This window comes from Lepidochelys kempii, chromosome 10 (genome assembly GCF_965140285.1).
Source record: "Lepidochelys kempii isolate rLepKem1 chromosome 10, rLepKem1.hap1, whole genome shotgun sequence".
NCBI classification, from domain to species: Eukaryota; Metazoa; Chordata; order Testudines; family Cheloniidae; genus Lepidochelys; species Lepidochelys kempii.
The window spans coordinates 289876-312082 of NC_136389.1; the positions used below are offsets into that span (position 1 = coordinate 289876).

The window sequence follows — 22207 nt, forward strand, 5'->3', positions numbered from 1 at the left end:
AGGTTTGGCATCCAACTTCATTGTACACCAAAATGCATTCCCTTTCATCTTACAGTGGAAGGTTTGGTGGTGATGTGAACAAATGCTTTCCCCAACCTCCTGTAGAAATACAGTCCTCAAGACTGCCGAGTTTGAACTCATCCTCTTCCATTTGGCTTCATTTACATAGAAATAAAATAACACAAATTTCAGTTAAGACATTGTCACCAGACTTGGTTGGTCATAGGACTATTCCTCCATCTGGACGGTTCCACCAGTGCCCCCTCTCATATATTCATGTTGGGTGACAAGTGAATGTGTTTAACCCTTTCCCAGCAGGATTAACTACTTTTTTTTTTCTCTTTCTTAATTTCTAATCCATAACAAGTGTCTCTCTCTCTCCCCGACCTCCCCACTTTTATGCACTACTTGATTAACACACTAAAAAATTTCTAGTAGACGAGAGGCAAAATCATTGTCTTACAAGAGCCAGGGACTTTCCTTTATTATGTGTCTGTACAGTACCTACAGAGGGGTCCTGATCTAGCTTTTAGGGTCCTCTAGGCATGACTGTAATAGAAATAATAATGGTCCTGATAATATTGTGAAGTTCCAGGAAACATAACAGTTTTATCAATAATGCAGATACATTTTCATTAACACGTATTTTATTTAACAGGTTCTGCTTTAGATCTACATTTTAGTGATATAAATGTCGCATCCTTAGATAAAGAATTAGAAGATCAAGAAAACAGTGACCTTGGATTAACAAGTAAGAACTCAGTTTACAAAAGTTATCCATTTTCATGTATTTATTTAAAGTATTTTTCTTCCTTATCAGACTCTTCAGAAGATTTATCTTACAGCCGAGACTCACATAGCAACTCATAATGTTGTGGACAGCCATACTGTAAACTTTGGCCTTGATCTGGTAATTGACTCCGCCTGCGTGGATCCAATTTCAGATTCGGAAACTTTGACTATTATTCTACAATTCTATTTAGTGGAAAAAATGTGAACAAGACTGCTTTAATGAAAACTCATTTTCCAACTCAGTCCCAAGTTCAGTATCTTTCTCAGGAAAATCAAGATCTTGGCTCCCTTATATTTTAAACTTCCTGTTTGTATTATATGTGCAAGGATTATGAGTTACATTGAGATTCATCAGAGACAGTGTTTAAAGTAAGCAGGACCTGAACATCTTGATTTAACAAAAGTTGATTCTGTTTTTCCGTAATGAGTGACTAAAAGGAAATAATGCAAAGAATTAAATGAGTAAAATAATCATATTTGAAAGAAGGAATGACCAGTTAATTTGAAGGTCTGACTGGCTTTGTTTTACAGTGCTCGCTCCCAGCTACCTACATTTTCCTCTACATTATTTGCTTTCCTGCTTAGAACTGAGAGAGAATACTTTATCCAATTGGCCTGTTCTGAGAAAGGAGAGGAAAAGACAACACAGAGGAAGAGCAGTATTGGGGTAGAGAACTTGGGAGGAAGGATGAAGGGGAGAAAAACATCAAGGAAGAAACAGTTTAAAAATGCCACCCTTTCTAGATGAAAGCAGAAAAGGAAGGAGAAAAAGAATGGAAAAATAGGAAGTTAAAACTGAGCCATTGTAGTTTTATGAAATATTTAATTTGACATTCATTTTGAAGTGACACACTACTGAGAAAATAAGGGTATGTTTTCATAACATCCCCGTGGAGCAGTGAAAACTAAAGCAACATTAAAATAATTTATTAGTGCATTGATAATCTAGCCCATGCTGGCTGTTTCCTTATAGCACATATGGTCTGTTGACATTTACCCCGAGCCTTTCTCAAACTTTTGGTGGTGCCAATACTGCGTTACCAGGGAGACGGGAACATGGAGAGGCTCTCTCCTGACCATACTGTGATGGGATCCTCCTGGGGTGCAGCCTGGGACTGTGGAACCGCTGTGCCCCCTTAACTGAATGCCTTGCTAGTGACCAGCAGCAAGCCCCTCTAGGCCCTGTGATCACTCAGCACAACAGCATGTGGAGCCCCACACACCCAGCTAGATTGAATGAATGCTCCCAGAGCCACTCATGAATCACACAGAGAAAGGCACCAGAGCCAAATCCCCCCAGCTCCCAGCACTCTACCTCAGGAATATACCATCTTGCACTGCTCAAGATGGGCAGTGCAGATTTATTAATTGGTTCACCACTTCAGCAATGGAAAGTGGTTATACACCAGCCTTTGCAAAACCTGAGATGTGCCACACACTTCATACAAAAGATAAACAGTTAAACAAATGTATTGACTATAAAAGATAGATTTTAAGTGATAGGCAAAAAGTCAGAGTTAGTTACCAAAAGAAATAAAATATAAGCATGCAGTCTAAACTCTCAACCCTGTTAGACTGGGCAACATCGAGATTAAGCAGTTGCTCACCCCACTGGATATTGCAGTCCTTAATATACAGGTTTGGCCCAGGTTTAAGGAACAATCTCCTCTGTTAGAGTCTTGGCTTCTTCTCAGTGTCTTAGTTGCTTGCAATGTAGGTGTGGGAAGGAGAAAAGGACCAGTATGTGTCCACTCTGTTTTATACCCTCAGTCCATGTGCTTGGAAAAAACAAGTCCAGGCATGTCTGGGTGGGCCTTGCTGAGTCTCTAGGCAAGGCTGAGCAATTTGCCTGGTGTGGCCTTATGCAGTTGAGTCATTGCATCATAGCTCCCTTGCCGGACAGTGGTTGTTGATGGGTTGATTGATACACCATCCAGGTGTTGGCTACTTTCTTTGCTGTTGCCTCTGGGGAGCTAATGTCTAGCTGATCCCCCAACTTACACCATGTTTTAATGACCACCATACAACATAATTCTCATAACTTCATAGGCATTAATGATATACACATGGGTAGAGAAATGACTTTCAGCAGATCATTCCCTTTCCCCTGATACCTTACAAGACATGCCTTATATGTAAGATCACGATTATATAAAAATGAGGAGTATGAAGGTTCCAGAATACGCCCCCAAGGTAATGAATGTCACATACACAGAAAGAAAAGGCTTCAGAACCACGAACATTATTATAATTTGCAGAGAGACAGAAGGGTGCTAGGTGCTTTGCACACAGTAAGAAGAATAAATATAATTTAAATAGAATCATAGAATATCAGGGTTGGAAGGGACCCCAGAAGGTCATCTAGTCCAACCCCCTGCTCGAAGCAGGACCAATTCCCAGTTAAATCATCCCAGCCAGGGCTTTGTCAAGCCTGACATAATAATGTCAGTGCAATAATCAATAATAATCAATGTGCAAGGAAAGTGTGGATGATGAAATGCAATAAAATCAAAATGGTAGAGCGCAGTTAATTCCATTAATTTTTAAGCGATATTGACAATATTTTCTATTATCTATCTTGTTAATACTTATTTGAAGGGGCCTATTTCTAAGATTTAGCGAGGGGAGGGAACTACATGGGAGGGTGTATTTTAGGGAAGAGGGGAATAAAACTGAGGCGAGAGTGGAAGGACAGAAAAGCAGCACATGATATAATGGAATTACTGTGTGGATTTATGACATCTTGCGATCTGCCACAGCTTGATTACCAAAATAACTAGTATCACCTTTAAGTTAGCTCTGGCAACAACTTTATGTTTGAATTCCAGATTTTACATTCTTTGTATACAGTAATCTGGTTTTATGGATTATAATTCCTGTCATGAGAGCAACAAGCAGTACTGGTAGAGTGACTTTCTTCTAAGTTTGGACAAGTTATGCTCTTCTGCTTGAGTGATTGTCTCCCTAGTTTTCAGTAAAGGGATACAACAGCAGGCTACTCCTTTGTCTCTGTAAGCACACAGTGTGATGTGTTAGCTGTTACTTTTCTCTACTGGGGTTAGTGGTGTGTCCTCTTGGAAACCAGAAAATATGTCTGACGGTTTAAGTGTGCAGCTTAGAATTTATCTCTGCTGCTGACCATAGTAAAGTCATAGTAAAGTAAAGCCGTGAATTATGCTAATGCTATAACTTTGTTAACAGGGATTTGATCTGCTTCCCCATATCATAAGGACAAATGCGAAGTTCTCCACTTAGAAAGGAACAATCAGTTGTACATATACAAAATGGGAAATGACTGCCTAGGATGGAGTGCTGCAGAAAGGGACCTGGGGGTCGTAGTGGATCACAAGCTAAATAGGAGTGAACAGTGTAAAGCTATTGGGGGGAAAAAAGCAAGCAAACATCATTCTGGGATGTATTAGCAGGAGTGTCATAAGCAAAGCACGAGAATTAATTCTTCTGCTCTACTCTGCGCTGATTAGGCCTCAACTGGAGTATTGTGTCCAGTTCTGAGCACCACATTTTAGGAAAGATGTGGACAAATTGGAGAAAGTCCAGAGAAGAGCAACAAAAATTATTAAAGTCCTAGAAAACATGACCTATATGGTAAGACCTATATTGTTTAGTCTGGAGAAGAGAAGACTGAGATGGGACAAGATAAGTTTTCAAGTACATAAAATGTTGTTACAAGGAAAAGAGAGAAAAATTGTTCTCCTTAACGTATGATGATAGGACAAGAAGCAATGGGCTTAAATTGCAGCAAGGGCGGTTTAGGTTGGACTTTAGGAAAAACTTCCTGAATGTCAGGGTGGTTAAGCACTAGAATAAATTGCCTAGGGAGGTTGTGGAATCTCTATCATTGGAGATTTTTAAGAGCAGGTTAGGTAAACACCTGTCAGGAATGGTCTAGTTAATACTTAGTTCTTCCATGAGTGCAGGGGACTGGACTAGATGACCTCTTGAGGTCCCTTCCAGTCCTAAGATTCTGTGATTCTGTACCCTTCCCCATATAAAAAGTAATACTATACAACCTCCAAAATGAAGGATATTGTAACTAATGAAACCTGCATGGGTTGAGGTAATGTAGACAGATTGCATTTGCCTATGTTGGAATTTGTCTAGAAAACCTAATTTAATATCCCAACTGTTGCAAAAATGGCGTGAGATCTTTAATGGCCATCTGTGGTAAGGGGATATGTCTCATCTGAAAGACAGCGGTTGTCTTTCACCATCATCCTCCAGAAAAAACAGTTATTTTGCTGTTTAAGTTAGTGCATTTCTGCCCTATGCTCATCTGATATTTCAGTGCTTTACTTGCGTATGTTCTAACCAAATTCTAACTTGGCCAAATGCATTGTACCTACCTGAACTCCCATTACTGGTATTCTTCCTTATTTACTGTGGTGAAGTGTTGCTATCCCCTGTATTCCATGCTTGGGGTGGTTACATCTTTGTGGTGAGTAGTGTGATTCCTGCAAATCCCATATGTACCTCATATGGAGGATTGTGTGGCTGCATTTTATAATGTTTGTAAAGTACTTTGAGATCTTTGTTTGGAGGGCATTCTGGAAATATGGTGCATTTAGCCTTCCAGTCTTATTCAGATTTTTACTGAAATAATTCTACAAAGGGCCAAATTTTTTTCATCATAGGAACCTCTTGTGTATGTTTGGGAGGTGGGCTGAGTGGCTCGTGGGATTGAATATGCATAGTGTCTGCACTTATACATAATACAGGTTGTTTACAAAAGTAAGAGAACTGATTAACCTTTTTCTGTGAGGATAGGGGTTAGAGAGATCTTAATTGTGTTGCTTTGTAACTCAAAAAATGTTTTTTTTCCCCCCTTTATCTAGGTCAAAGGTTACTGGGAAGTTCAGCTCCTGTCAATATTCCAGGTTCTGTTGCTCGTTCCTCATCTTTACATTCATCATCTTCCCTTTCAACCTCTCCACTCAGTTCTCTTTCACAGTCGTTGTCTCAGTCTTTTATTTCATCCACTATGGCTCCTCACCAACAGCAGACTCAGCCTTTGAAATCAGAACATAGTATGTTAGGCACTTCAGCCTCTTCTCATAATTCTTTAGGTAAGTCATGTGAATGGTTAATCCTTTGTGTATAATAGAAAGGGAGTCCATGGCAAGTCAAACAGATTTTCAGCTGAAGTCTGTATACCTTTCCTGTGATCTCTCATCTGGAAGTCAAAGGTTAATTATTGTTATAAATAAGTAATTTCTCCTGTTCTTTACAAATAGAGTAAGAGATTCGTGCCTCAAAGAGCTTCCTATCTAAGGGTATGTCTACACTGGCAATTGAATGAAAAAACTTTTGTCTTTCAGAGGTGTTTAAAAAAGAAACAACCCTGAAAGACAAAAGTTTTGCCAGCGAAAAGCACCAGTGTGAACAGCACTTTGTCGGCAGGAAAACCGACAAACAGCAGCTACACTGCGCAACTTTTAGCAGCATGGCTGTAGCGACACAGCCAGGTCGCTAAAAGCTGTGTAGTTTAGACACAGCCTAAGACTGATCAGAAAAGTAAACATAAGTCATAGGACAAAGTTCAGAGAAGGAAAAGTAAGGAGAGGTTATTGGCAATGGAGGAAGGAACAAAGAATTCCTGGAAATGGTGGGTTTTAAAGAGGGATTTGAAAGAGAAGAGAGGGCACTTGGCACCTTAGTTGGAGAACGTTCTAGCTATTAAAAAATAGCATGAATTACAATCCAGAGCAGAGAATGTGAGAGAGCTGAAGCTGAAAATAAGAGATTTTGGGGCAGCAACTACTTTTGGGAATAGAAACAGATTCCTAGTCTTCCTGTTCCCATTTCAGGGCTGTGCTTTGTGTGAAAGCAAACAAACAAAAACCTACACACAATGAGGTTGCTGGAATGCTTCGAGTACTTCAAAAAAATCTTTTGCTTAATGCTGCATCTCTGGACATAGGTGGAACTGTTATTACATATCTTGAAGCTAAAAAATATAACTGTCTGCTTAGTGCTTTTATCTAATTGTTTAGTTCCGCATGTGGTACATTTTATTAGAGGTGTGCAACATGTTTATTTTTGTGTGTCCTATGTTTGGCAGGTGTTACAGGGAGCATTTGGGACTTCATAACTGGGAGTTTCTCTCCTAGTCCATCCCCAATATTGAACAGTGGTACTATGCCCTCAACAAACTCAAACGCCAGTGGAAGTGAATTAGCTCACGTTAGACAGGAACTTGATGATGCCAATCGAAAAATAAAACAATGGGACGATTCTTGGCAACAAGTAAAGCAGGTACAGTAATGATGGTGACACTAAATTAAGGTTTGTTTCCTGAATAACTTCTGATAAAATCACCTTCTTATTGTGTTTATTTTTACCAAGGCATCTTTAATTGTAATTTCAATTTAGAGGTTTTATTCCATTTTACCAATTATTAATCCTGAATTCTGGCTTTTCATGTCTAAATTGTCCTGGAGGAATGAAGGAGACTGATCAATAGCAGCCAAGAGAGAGAGAACCAACTTGTTACTTCCCTTAAATCATTCTGCTTTTAAAGACAGAGACAGACAGACAGAATGGCTTTAGGGAGCATGTTCAACAGTTGCCTCTGCTGCTGCTGTTTCAGCAACTGGTGGCATGTCTGCCCTCCAATACCTGACTCAGGATGTCCGTAGCATACAGAAATGGAGTGAGATTGGACACAACTAATGCATGGCTCGGGCTGTGGGGCATAGCTGGACATTTTAGCTAACTCCCTAGCACGCAGGATGCTAGGGTCAACATCTGCCTGGCTTCTCCACTGGTGCATTTTGGGGGTGGGTAGTAAAGGGCTTTTTCTGTTTTTTTCCGTTTCCTGGCATATTTGCACTGGACACAACAGTTCCAACTTTTTCTGCTGTTGAGAGATAATAAATAGAGTAGTTTTACTATATTTTGAGGTTTTTATTGTCTTTTGCCATCAAATTATGAACTGAACAATTCCTATTTTTATTTATACAGCTCCATAAATGTGCATAGAGACTTACAGACAAGCAGATATGGCATTCTTGCTTAAAATCTAAGTTAAGACAAAAAACAAAGGGAAGTGATAAACAATGGGTGGCGGGAGTAAAGGAAAGTGATGGGGACAGTAAGATCATATTGTAGCTGAAGGTAAGTATTGCATGTATCTTGAGGGCTTTTATAGTTATGCCTGTGTTCTTAGTTTACAAAATATTTTTATAACTTTCTGCAAATGTTTTTGTCCCAGGCATGTGATGCATGGCAAAAAGAGGCCCAAGAGGCAAAGGAACGTGCTAAAGTGGCAGATGCTGACAAAAAACTAGCTCTTCGGAAAAAAGAAGACTTAGAAAATAAATTAAAAAAGCTGCAGGAACAATTTGATATGTGTCTGTCCACTACAGTACTCCATATGAAAAGCTATGGCGATATAAAAAAGATACCATTACCAAAGCTTCATTCTTTACAAAACCAGCTGCGTTTAGATTTAGAAACAGTAGATGGGGTAAGTGTGTCTGTACTGTGGATATTGTTAGTTAAAATAGGCAGTTTAACAGTATTATATAAGATGCTGATTCAGAGTTTCATTTCAAACTGATACAATGTTAAATCTACATACCATTTTGGTCTGAAATATGCAATAGTTTGAATTTCCCAAATCCAACTGATGATTTTTTTTTTTTATTTTGATGCTGAGCTGTGACAAGAGTGGCAAGCAACTTCAGATATCTTTCAGTGAGAAAAAACACATTAAAACATACTTTTAACTACAATGCACTAAAGAGCAGCTATGTAAATAAAGAGCTTTAAATATTTGGAGAGTGTGTAGTAAAGTCTCCTATTTAGAAACTGACATCTCTGCATGCAGACTAGGTGGGCTGCTAGCGATGGTAAAGTAAATATAAATTTAAAACAAGAAATTGCTTTCCTTTCAAGTTGTGTATTGTTATCTCGGAGGTTAGTTTAGTTCATTTCTGACCTCTCTTGGTATGATCTCATAATTGATTATGGGTGCAAAATTAGAGGCTAATTTTTTTAAAGTTGGCCTATATATAATCTGTAATTTAGCAATATGAACATAGTCTAATCACAGATGACAATTACATTTTAAAGATGCAGTCTTTCTTCTGCAAGTCAAGGGTGACCTTCTACATGTCTGAGAAAACAGAACATAGCAACCTTTTTTTCAGACTGCTGTAACCAATTTTTCATTTTCTACCATGTAACTAAAGAAGACTATTAAAGTTTCTGGATGAAATCCTCAGCTGAACAGAGGATATGGCAACCATAGCACAATTTCAGACTTCCATTTAAAGAAAATCTGAACAAAAGTTATATATATTTTTATGCCCTTTGAACTCTCTAACACTGAAATTTCTGAAGAACGTAAATAAGAATTAGCCACTGTCTTCATGAATGACGGCTCAAAAATCTGACCTTAAAAGAAAATGTACTGGATATGGAGACGTAACCAAGCAAATTGGTTGAAACTATTGTAAAGAACAAACACACAGATAAACATGACATGGGGAAGAGTCAGTACAGCTTTTGGTGAAGCATCATTTTCCTTTACAATATATTAGAATTCTTTGAGGGGGTCGACAAGGGTGATTCAGTCGGTACTTGGACCTGTGCTGTTCAATGTATTCATAAATGATCTGGCAAACAAAAATTTGCAGACAATACAAAATTACTCAAAATAGTTAAGTCCAAAGCTCACAGTGAACCATTGCAAAGGGATCTCACTAAACTGACTAACTGGGCAACAAAATGGCAGGTGAAATTCAATGTTGATAATTGCAAAATAATGCACATTGGAAACATAATCACAACTATGCATACAAAATGATGGGGTCTAAATTAGCTATTACCACTCAAGAAAGATCATGGAGTCATCATGGATAGTTCTCTAAAAGCATCTGCTCATTGTGCAGCAAAATGTTAGGAACGGGATAGATAATATGTAAGGGTATGATTCTGTCACAGAGGTCACCTGGATTCCATGACTTTCTGGGATCTCCATGACTTCTTTTGCAGTGGCAGAGCTGGAGCAGTTCTCAGCCCCGTGGCAGCCAAAGCAACAGCTGAAGGAGTGAACAGGGTTGGGTCAGCCCCCTTGGGACAGGAGAAGCGATGAGGCTGGAGCAGCTGCTGGAGGTCAGCCCCCCCGCAGCACTCCAACTGTTAGTCCCTCCCCCCACAGTGCATCTTTAGTAAAAGTCACAGACAGGTTGTGGACCTCTATGAATTTTTGTTTATTGTCCATGACCTGTCCCTGACTTTTACTAAAAATATGTGTGACAGAATCTTAATCTTTATAATAAGACAGAAAATATCATAATGCCATTATATAAATTCATGGTATTCTGAAATACGGTCAGCCGTGCCGGTTGCCCCATCTCAAAAAGGATGTATGAGAACTGGAAAAAGGTACGGATAAGGGCAACAACAACAGTTATGGGTATGAAACAGCTTCCATAGGAGGAAGGATTTAAAAGACTGGACCTGTTCATCTTAGAAAAGAAATGACTGAGGGGGGCTATGATAGAGGTCTATAAAATCACAAATGGTGTTGAGAAAGTGAATAAGGAAGTGTTTGTTTACCCTTTCATGTAACACAAGAATTAGGGATCACCTGATGAAATTAATAGGCAGTAGGCTTAAAACAAACATAATTCACTGTCAACCTGTAGAACTCGTTCCATGTGATGTTGCGAAGACCAAAAGCATAACTGGATTCAAAAAATTTATTGAGGATGGGTCCATAAATGGCTGTTAGCCAACATGGACAGTAATGCAACCCCATGCTCCAAATGTCCCTAAACCTCCAATTGCCAGAGGTTGAGTCTGGATGACAGGAGATGGATCACTCAAAATTGCCCTCCTCTTTTCATTACCTCTGAAACAGCTGGTACTTGCCACTATCAGAGACAGGATAGATGGGCCTTTGGTCTGATCAGTATGGCCATTCTTATGTTCTTAACCAAACAAGAATATCAACCGTAAATAAAGACTAGCAAGGAGAAGACAAGATCAGCAAAACAAGCTAGTGCTAGTAAAAAGGGGATAAGAAGGGTTTTGTTTACTTGTTTTGATGGGAACTTGTTTTGATGGTCTTGTATCAGATGTTAATGGAACCAGAGTTTCCAGAGGACTTTGAGGAAGATATTCTTATAGACTACTCTCTGTGAGTTAGCAGAAATTGATAATTGAGAACAGAAGATTATAAACACAGTGGCTTATAAGCACACTCTTCACCAAGTTCAGCCTCACAGCTCACCTTCTTTGGATGATGATCTACAACTGGGAAAGTAAGAGGGAAGACAGTTGGAGTTACATAGAACAACTGGGTCAAAGATTTATTTTTTTATCCTTCTGTGGCAAACACATTTATTTGCCAACATAATGGCTTCCCCAAAGTCTTGATCAGCAGATTTTTACTGAGTGTTGTATATCTGGGAGGTCTCCACTCTGACTGATGCAAATTACATGCATTGTGAGGAAATATGTCAGATTGAATGGTCGATTTTCATAGTGGCAGACCAGCGTCTCAAAAGCGTCTCAGTCTTCTCAGTTTTAGAGCTTGTCTTCATGTACAGCAATACAGTGGTGCAGCTGTGCCACTCTAGCACTTTAATGAAGATGCTCCTATGCCAATGGGAGAGCTTCTCCTGTCAGCGTAATTAATTCAAGTCCCCAGTAGGAACTTGGGGTGGTTAAGTCAGTATAACTATGTTGCTCAGGGCTGTGGATTTTTTGCACCCCTGAGCGACGTAGTAATACCGATATAAGTCTGTAGTGTAGACCTGGCCTGAATTTTGGGTGGTGGTACTCATCCAGGTTTTGATTGTGCAGGGAAAAATTTGAGTCACAGCTTGTTTTGCACTTGTGTCCTTGCTGAACACATTATTGCTTTATAGACTATTCTCAGTTCTGTTTACCCTGTTCTGGTGCTTGAACTAGCTATTAACTGTACCAACAGAAGATTCTTAAGTGTTATTGAAGTAAGAATTTATCATCAAATAATAGGAATACAGCAACCACTGTGAGACATTACACATTGGAATTTTTATTGAGAGCAATTTTCTTTTTACAGGTAATTTTCCAACTTCATTCAAAGAAGTGTGTTGTATGCCAAGAACATGACCGGAGTGTAATCCTGAAGCCATGTCAACATTATGTACTTTGTGAACACTGTGCAGCTAAACAGGAATGTCCTTGCTGCAAGATGAAAAAAAGAAATGGTAATGAAAAGTCATGGTACTTATAATCATGTTAATGAACTAAATATATTTTATGTTCTGGTATTTTATATAAGAATTATATCTGTAGTAATTAATCCATTTACTAGTGCTAGACTGATCTCCATTTTGACCTTATAAGATATTTTAGTTGTTTTTACTATAGGAAATGTGGTTTGGCTGCCTTTACGTATTGAATTCTGTTAATGAAGTTCTAAAGTTCCGTGGTTATTTCTTTCCCCACCTGCCCTTTTCAGTTTTCCACTTACATTCCTGGTGCACAAGCTACTCAGGTTCACTTACAGCATAATCACTTCTTACAGGTGTGTACTCACAATGCGTGAATGGGGGATTTATGCCCATGCCTCCCATTAGCATTAATGTAAGACACTCATGTAAATACAATACTTGTTGATGGGAGGACCTTACCCCTCACCATGTTTAGTGTGCTGTAATCCTTTGCCAGTATTTTTTAATCAGTCTAACACTACTGTTTACTTGGTTATTTGAAGAAATTTGATTCCTGTAAAAGCACTTTGCTAACTGTTTTTTGTTAGAGATTGTTATAAATTGCTTTAACCTGCTTTCTAGGTTTTAATGTTTATTTTTTTAATATGCGGTATGAAGCTTTGTGTGTGTACTGTGAACTTAAAATATTTATATCAGTTTTACTGTTAAATCATATTATGATAGTATAGTATAGTTAAATTTCATTTTTGGCTTTAGTAGTTACTAAATGAACAAGTACATATAAATGAGAACTTGCCTACAATTTTTACAGTTTAAGTCAACTGCAGACTAATAGTATTTATAAGTATACTAGCAGAGAGTGACATTGAAAGAGACACATATGCGTAAATATTCAAATACTTTTTTTTTATTTTGTGAAACAAACCAGTTTTCTTAAACTGTGCATTTTCATATTGCCCCAAGTTGGATTTTTGTAGTCTTAATGAACACATTTGTATAACTCCTAATCTGTGTGATTACCTATCATGAATTGATATAATCCATAGCCACTTTTACCAAGTGCCTGTGCCTTGCACCCAGTAAAATTGCAAAATATGTGAAGGAAACCGTTTGCAAACAATTTATACCACCTAATTCTGTACAGGACAATTGGATGATAATTAAAATTTAATAGAATTTCAAAATAATACCTTGCAATGGGCAAAAGATACTAGGTTTTGTTTTTACGTAAATAAATACAATACACCTTTGGGTTTAGCTCTAAAATTATTTAAATATTTTATCAGGCAGTGGTGCTTTATTGTAATGATTTTTTTTAAAAAAAGTTGTCCATATTTAATGCTGATGATTAGGAGTATGCAATTTAGGAGAAGTTAATTATTGTATCTTAACACTGTATCTTGTTACTTTCCTTAAAGTTAACTATTCTTGTAGGGAAGAGTTACCTGTGGTGTTACTTTTCTTTCCTGTTAAATACAAGTATGACACAAGTACAGCTTATGTTCAAATGACCTACAACTGTGTTACATAATGTGAATATTCCTATTAATTAATACATTAATGAACAAGAAGTGCATTGATATGACCAGCAAAGAGTTTAATTATTTCTGAAGTTTGTTCAGATGCATTGCAATAGAAACAAGATACATGCTAAATTGTATTTCTGATCTTGAAAAATATCTTTGAGATTTGTATCAGTGTTAAATAATTCAGAGCCCAATCCAAAACCCCCTAAAGTCAATGTGCTTTCATTGATTTATGCGCACTTTGGACTAGGCCTTGAGTTAGCAGAAAAAAGCACGTAAGATTACATTTATTGTAGTAGTAAAATCTACAGAATCATCACTACCTTGTTCTATCAAACTGTGAGAACATGAACTTTTGAGAATGAAGGAGGGAAGATAAAACCCATGATGGATTTACATTTGGATCTGGAGCTCTTAAAAAGTAATTTACAAACACAATAGTCTGAAGATAATTATCGAACATTTTTAAACAGGTTTTAAGGTTGAATTTCATAATATGGCCTGATGCATTTTTCACGTAATTTTTTAACATTTTCTCTCAACATTGTTTATTGAAATACTTTATTACTATAATTTCATTTTCAGCAATATATTTCTCTCTCCTGAAAGATGATTTTCTATTATCATAGAAGTAGAACCAGTTTAGATTTTTTTTTAAGTGGTACTTGAATCACTAAGCTTTGCTGTGAGTATTAATGGACTTCTACACTTGTGGAGTCTTTGCCAAAGATTTTTTTTGAACATTAATTAACTTTTGAACATTGGACTAACTTCTCTAGCTCTTCTTTGCTAACATAGTTAACTAATATTCTTAGCAGATTTTAGTGAAATAAATCCAAATTAGATTGAAATGTGGCCATATGTGTCAATGTTCAGTTCATTACTTAAGAAATTTTGAAATATTTTTGTGCTACTTTTGTCACAGTTTATAGTTCTTTATATACATTACTGTGCATTTGTGTATCATCCTAGGACCTTTTCTTTGGTCTTTTCTTTTTGTAATAGGAGGTTTTTAAAATCTCTAGCTGATGCTTTTCAATTTACAAATGAGTTTTAACAGCAAGGACAAAGTAAATTGTCACATTAACGTGCACAGTTTGCACATACTGTCTTTTTAGATGAAATCAACTAATTATTGGGTAAACTTTTTCAGTTTTTTAGCATTTGTATGTTACATAATTAATGTTGAGAATGATTACATAGCTGTGTATTGTTGTTTACAAGTGGGGGAAAAAAATGTAAATATATCCTGGGAGCAGCTGAGTTGGCTTTTGGACAGATCTAAATTTGAGTCTTGAAGGAAAAGATAGACCAAAGAAATGTTACCTATGAGTGAAATTCCCAGAGTGAACAGCTTGTTGCTTGTTACCTTGTGGAAATATTGTTAGGTAGTTACACGAACCACATGTAGCATTCACATAAAAAATGCTATAATTATTTTCCAATAAGCCCATTCCCTGAGGAATTATAAGCAAGGTCTCATTAACTTTTCTTTTTACAGATTAACTCAGTTACTTAAAAATTAAGAATTATTGGAAACATTTTTACAGTGATACTTTTAAATCCAGGATAATGCAATATAGGCAGCATAAATTAGCAGTTGTACTTCAATGAAAAAATGTTACAAGGGAAGTATTTACATTTGTGAATTTTTGTCCTGGTGATACAAATGCTATGTAGATGCACTAAAAATATATTTGAGCAAGAATATAATATTGTCATTTGTTAGATGAGCAAATTATATAAAGGTAAAATACACTCATTTGTTAGTTTCATTCTAGTGTTTGAAGGCAGTTTGACCAAGTTATCATGTAAATTTATGTAAAAGTATTAATACTTTTATGTGAATGCAATTAACTTGTTATTATGCCCTGGGGTATAGTAGATGAAAATTACAGTTTCTCAGGGTTTTAAAATCAAGAACTGTAATTTAACAGAAAGTTTGCTAAATTCAGATAGATCCCAAGCTGCATCTTATGGTTTTGTTATTTCGTCTTTTTTGAATAGCAGATTATTAAAAACATCTGTTTTGTTATGTATTGCTATTCAGAATATCCTAGTGTTAAATATTAATAGTAATATTATTACTGTCACAATATATTTGTGTAACTGTGGTCAGCAAAATACCTTAAATGGATGTGGAATTTTTACTTGTATTAATTTATGGAACCTTTTAATGTTCTGAGTGCATAGACAGAAATGGTATTGTGAATGGAAATGTTCTTAACTGAGAAGGTATTTATAATGCATAATCATTTACTTGTAGTGAATTGTTAACACTTGTTAAAACTTTTTTACACTATAGCATTTATGCAATGGTTTACAGAATTCATGGACTTATTTTTATTATCGATATGAAATTAAAATTTTTGATCTTTATTGCTTAGCTTACTGTGTTTGTAGACAATTGAGGTTTGAGGTCTTTCATTTTATTGTAAAAGATGTATACATATGGTAACTGTGGGTTTGCATTTCTAAACATCATATTGGAAAGATTTTACTTACTGACTTCCTTTTTAGATCAATATTTCCAGGGATTCTGTATTGTGAAATCATCATCTTCTGGAATCAGGTTGTGGCATTTCTAGCATTGTGACTGGACTTGCTTGTCTCCAAAGGAAACCCAGTACTTAATATTATCAAAATAACTGACTTACATAGTGGAGATTAGTGGAGATACTATGTTTCAAATTTTCCACTGTTATATGCAGTGTAGTTGTAGTAATTTCAATTCCAGGATATTAAAGAGATAAGATGGGTGAGGTAATATCTTTTATTGGACCAGCTTCTTTTTGGTGAGAGAGCTCACCCACCTTGTGTCTCTAAATTTTCCACTGTCACTTACTGTGAAACATAACATTCCCAGATGCTATCTCCCATCAGCCAGTGGCCTCTGGCACCATGAAAGAGTTCTTCATAGTTCTGTTACATTCCCTGTAATCTTCCTGCTTAAATTTTGATAATTCTTTCTGACTTAAGTTAAGAAGTTACACACTTTTGTAGCCTGTGTAGGCTGAGCGTATTGCACACACCAGGGCTTATTTTCATTTCTCCATTCCTAACCCCACCCCCAACAAGCTCCATGGGTGCCACTCTCTTATCCCCCTTTTCGAGGGACTCCGTGCAATTCCTCACAATCTCTTCCTTTCCAGTGTCTGTGTGCACCCATTCCCTCCATCCCCCCATACCAATGGCTCTGTGAGCACCCCCTTCCCATTTCCCTTTGTTCCATTGGCTGTGTGCCCCATTCCCCCATGCCAGGGGATGTGTGCACCTCTGTTTCCCCCTCATACCGGGTTCCTCATACCTGGTCCCCCACCCCCTGGGGTTCTATAGGTGCCAAAACCCTGTGATAGCTGACAATACTTAATAAGCATATATTGAGCCCTGTGCATCCCTGGAGTTGTAATCTCCCTCCCCGGTGTGTTTGGCAGGCAGCACCCTATGTGCTGCATGTGGCAGCCCCACATCGACTCCATGATTTTTCAGTGGTATTTTTTAAGGTAATTTTAATTTTGCAAAGACTCCCAGAATGTCAGCCCAGGCTCTTCCTTCTGTCCTATTACCATTGCAGCAGCCTGGTCACTGGTAGGAAATGTTACCTTCATAGATATTTGGCTTTAACTTAACTCTATGTATTGGCCAGTTGCTGGGGATGGTCTTTGGCCTGTAAATACTCAAAGGGACACATATGTTACTCAGCTGCATAAAGAGTTTGGTCCCGATCCTGTAAACAGCAGTGCAGCTGGGAGCAGAGCAGTTTCAAACTACAGCAAAGCAGATTTAGATTAAATTTTAGGAAAAACTCCCTCACTGTAAGAACAGTCGGGCGGGGAGCAGACGCCTCGGCTCTTGGGAGGTCATGGAAGCGCCTTCACTGGAGGTTTTCCAAAGGAGGCTGGATAGCATCTTTCTTGGATGGTTCAGACACAACAAATCCTGCATCTTGGAACCTTGTGGTCCCTTATAACCCTATGATTCTAAGATGTACTTTCTTACGTTTCTTTAAAACTTCCTGACAATTAATGTCATTACTTCTTCACAAAATACAAGAACTAGGAGTCACGCAAAGAACACTTTCTTAATCACTTTCTCCACACCATGCCTGATTTTATAGACATCTGTCATATCCGCCCCCCCCCCCATTGTGTCTTTTCTAAACAGGATTTAATTTCTCCTCCAATGGAAGCTGTTCCGTACCCCTAAGCATTGCTGTTTCTTCCCTTCTCTGCACCTAACAAGCTAGCAATGTTAGGAACTGTTAGGAAAGGGATAAGTAAGACAACATACCATAATGTCCCTCTGCAAATCCCTGGTACACCCACACCTTGAATATGGTATGCAGTTCTGGTCACCCCATCTCACAAAAGAGATACTTTCATAGGAGGAGAGGTTAAAAAGAGTGAGGCTGTTCAGTTTAGAAAAGATAGGGAGGGATATGATAGAGGTCTACAAAATCTGCCATGGGGTGGAGATAATGAATAAGGAAGTGTAATAGACTGGAAGTTTAAAACAAACATAAGAAAGTACATAGCTAATTCATGTGTTAACTGCAGGGAGGATAGGTCCATCAATTGCTCTTAGCCAAGGTGGTCAGGGACCCAACCTCAAGCTTTGGGGTGTCCCTAAACCTTCAACTGCCAGCAGCATCTGGCACTGGCCATTGTCATATACAATGATACTGGACTAGCTGGACTATTAGTTTGACCCAGTAGGGGTGTGCCTATCCTCTAATCCCCCAAGAATCTACACCCAGATGTAGGTGTCTGAATCCTTCCTCCAAGCTCCCAAATCACTCTAGAGCCCATCACTCATTAATGGTGTCTTTCCCCCCTCACCCCCTCCTTGCAGCAATCCAAGGAGGAGAAAGCCAACATGCTGGAGATCATGTGGAGAGCCTTCAACTGAGCCACCTGCTGGGTAATGATCCCACGGTCTCCCATGCTTCAGGCAGGATCCATCTGCTCATGGAGGATCCATGTGGCCCCATGGAACCTAGGGGAGGATCCATGTCACTTGTCATGCTATGGGGCATGCTGCCTCCTAGTCATGGCTTTGGGCTCAGCGGAAGTGGGGCTGGGACTAGAGCTGCCTGGACCTGCACTATCACCTTCCCAGCTCCTTTACTACAGCACCCAAAAGCCTCACTCAGGGTCCAGGTCTCACTGTGATGGGCACTGCATGGATAATCAGAGAGAGGGATGCATATGGAAGGTGAGTGTGTAAGGCATGCGGATGGATGGAGGGATGTGGCATACAGCACATGAATGGCTGAAGGAAAGATGGTGATGTCACAGGCTGATACGTTGGTGGGTTCAGCTCATGGCTGCTTCCCTCATCGCCTCCGGGCCCCCATTTGCTGCATGATCCCTGACTCTGCACCTGTCTCTTGTAGCCAGCACCCAGCAGAGCCTGGCCCACAGTGCTACGTCCAGTGCATACACATGGTTCACAACCTGCTCCTCAGTGTAAAATAGTATGAAAGTGTGAAATAGCCACCAGGGGTCACTGCTCAAATGGGGGGAAGAGGGGGTGGACGGACACACACATGGCACTGTCCCACCTGGGATAGCCCAACACCTTGAGTCCCCAAATCCTTGTACCTCCCATCACCCATTAATGGTGCCTCCCTCCACTCCAGGCAGCAATCCAAGCTGGAGAAAGCTTACATGCTGGAGATCACGGTGTAGCACATGGAGAGCCTGCAACAGAGCAACGCCCTGGGTAACAACTCCCTGGCACCCTGTAGTCTCCCATGGACTGGTGAGGATCCATCTGGGGGAAGGGTCTGTCTGCCCCAATGCCACCCAGAAGGAGGGTCTCAGTGGGATGCACTCTCTTGCTCCTCGTGGTCTCCTATGGGTCACATAGGATCTGTCTGCCCCAGGGATTGTCCATGCCATACTGAGCAGCATTCATGCTGCCTGCCAAGCTCAAGGTGTTGCTCCTCCCCCATCTTCATGGGGACTTTGAGGAGATTCTTGTTGATGTAATGGGAGCACAGAGCACAAGCAGCTAGTCAGGTGTCTTCGGGGCTATGAGGTCTGGGCCCAAGAGGTATGAAGTCAGAGCCATGGCTTTGGGCTCAAGAGAAAAGGGGCTGAGACTAGAAATGCCCAGAGACGCACTGTCATCCTACAGCTCCAGTACTGCTGCACCCAAAACCCTCACTCAGGTTCCGGGTCTCATTGTGTTGGGTGCTACATGGAAAATCAAAGAGAAACAGAGATGTGTATGGAGATGGATAGATGAGCATCTCTGGCATACGGAGGAGGGACGGAGAGGTGTGTGGCATATGGAGGACTGATGGTAATGTTGTAGACTGACAGGTTTGTGGGTTTGCCTTGTGGCTGATTGCCACAGCAGCTCCTGGCCCCCCATTTGCTGTGCTGTTTCTGACGCTGATCCATCTCTCGCAGCCAGCACCAAGCAGAGCCTGGCCACAGAGCAGCACTACAGCACTGGCTACATCAGGTGCATGGACCAGCTGCACACTGTGCTCCTCAGCTGCTCAGGGACAGACAAGCACATGGCTCCTGTGCTGCTGAACAACCTGCTCCAATGCCTGCCCCAGATATCACCCTCTCCTGCTCCCAGAGTAGCCTGCTCCCCACAGAAACCAAGAGCAGCCCCCTGCTGGAGCCCCAGCCCAGGACCCAGCTGGCCTGGCAGCCACTGTCCCTAATGTGGGGAGCCTGATGTCTGGTGGGGGGAAACATCCCAGCATCTCCCCTGTAGTGTAAGGATGTACTATTACAAACTGCTCCCTATCCCAATTTCCTACCAGTTGCAGTTACTGACACCAAGTTTTTGCTGTCCTCCTGTAATTTGCTAGCCCTGGGTCAAGGGGTAGCGATTTGTGACAGATGGGGTATGCCTTATCACAATGTGCTACTTCTGAGAAATCTCTATGTGAAACTGGGACACTCATGAAATGAGTTTTCTACTTGAATACATTTTTCTAAGTTAGAAAACATATTTTCTTGAGGTCCATATTTAATATAGAGATTTCATGGGGTAGGAAACGGTGACAAGGCAGACACCAACTGTCACAAATTGCCTGGACCAGGGCTGAGGCAACCAAGGAAATCCGGCAGCACTGAAGTGATATGATCACAAATAATAGCCTGACTATTTAAAAAACCCACAAAAGCTTGAGAATTAAAACCTGTAATTCACTGCGTCACAATAAAAACATAGGTGTTATAAGAGCAATGAAACTAATGTTTTTGAAAAGTCAGTAAAAGGAGTTAAACTACATTTACAGGAAATTATGATACATAATGGTCAATTCAAGCAATTAGAACAGTAAAAAGAAACCCTGAGCCCTCACTTGCTAACCCTAATCCTAAACCCTAACTCCTGTTCCCCTACCTCAATACTCTAACCCAACTCCTCCCCCAGTATTTGACCCATACTTATCCCACACCCCAACCCAACCCTAAATCCTGATGCCTCCCTTCACCCTAGCCAACCCAACCCTGACCCCCACACCCTAACCCTTCAACCAACCCTGATCCCCGACCATCACCTGACCCCAATCATAACCCCCGCCCTGACCATAACCCTAATCCCTTAACTCTAACCCGCCTTTGAACCCAAACTCTTACCCAACCTAATCCCTAAAGCTAATTCTAACCCTCACTTTTAACGCAATCCTCTAACCTTCAACTCTGCCTCCCGGAACCCTAACCCCTCCCCGCTCCCTAATCCAACTCTTCCTCTCAACCCCTAACCCTTTTGTCATAAATATAAAGGGAAGGGTAAAAATAGTTCAGCCACCAGGTTAGCCGTGACATTATCGGGGATAGTGTTCTTGATGGCTTGTAGTCCATCTTTGTGTGGAATGTTGGTGTAGAGGGCTTCTACATTCTACTATTCCTGTCTGTGTGTCTTTTTTGTAACTTAAGGTTTTGCCTAGAGGGATTCTCTATGTTTTGAATCTAATTACCCTGTAAGGTATCTACCATCCTGATTTTACAGGGGGGATTTCTTTACTTCTATTAAAAGTCTTCTTGTAAGAAAACTGAATGCTTTTTCATTGTTCTCAGATCGAAGGGTTTGGGTCTGTGGTCACCTATGCAAATTGGTGAGGATTTTTACCAAACCTTTTCCAGGAAGTGGGGTGCAAGGGTTGGGAGGATTTTGGGGGGAAAGACGTGTCCAAACTATGTTTCCCAGTAAACCCAGTTAGAGTTTGGTGGTGGCACTGGAGATCCAGGGTCAAAGGATAAAATTAATTTGTACCTTGGGGAAGTTTTAACCTAAGCTGGTGAAAGTAAGCTTAGGAGGTTTTCATGCAGGTCCCCACATCTGTACCCTAGCGTTCAGAGTGGGGGAGGAACCTTGACACCTTTCCAAACCTAATCCACACCTTAAACCTAACTGCCCCTTACCCTCATCCTAATTGAACCCCTAGACCTTGTCCCTGTAATCCTAACCCTAACCCCCAATTTCCCTCTCCATGGGCAGCACCATCATCTTCCCAGTTGGGGGGCTGAGACAGGCTAGACAGAAAATTGGGGTGGGGTCTGCACCTCCCCCTTGCCACAAGGCCCCACCCTGCTCTATAAAAAGAACAGGAGGCCTTGTGGCACCTTAGAGACTAACCCATTTATTTGAGCATGAGCTTTCGTGAGCTACAGCTCCCTTCATCGGATGCCTTCATACTCTGCTCTATGGCTCTGCTCCCTGTGC

General features: G+C 40.0%; 1 protein-coding gene across 9 annotated transcripts in view; it reads left to right on the forward strand.

Moving 5' to 3' along the window:
* UNKL (unk like zinc finger) overlaps nucleotides 1-21493 on the forward strand; it is a 164465-nt gene extending 142972 nt beyond the window's left edge. For 3 of the 9 annotated variants that reach the window (XM_073361549.2, XM_073361550.2, XM_073361551.2), the window contains 6 exons: nucleotides 659-751; nucleotides 5646-5876; nucleotides 6872-7065; nucleotides 8024-8278; nucleotides 11870-12017; nucleotides 18362-21493. In XM_073361549.2, the coding sequence (XP_073217650.1) occupies nucleotides 659-751; nucleotides 5646-5876; nucleotides 6872-7065; nucleotides 8024-8278; nucleotides 11870-12017; nucleotides 18362-18681 (1241 nt within the window). In that variant the 3' untranslated portion in view covers nucleotides 18682-21493. The remainder of the gene's footprint in view (nucleotides 1-658; nucleotides 752-5645; nucleotides 5877-6871; nucleotides 7066-8023; nucleotides 8279-11869; nucleotides 12018-18361) is intronic. The other 6 variants (XM_073361544.2, XM_078854482.1, XM_073361545.2 and 3 more) reach the window with 6 other exon arrangements.
* The last annotated feature ends 714 nt before the right edge of the window (nucleotides 21494-22207 follow it).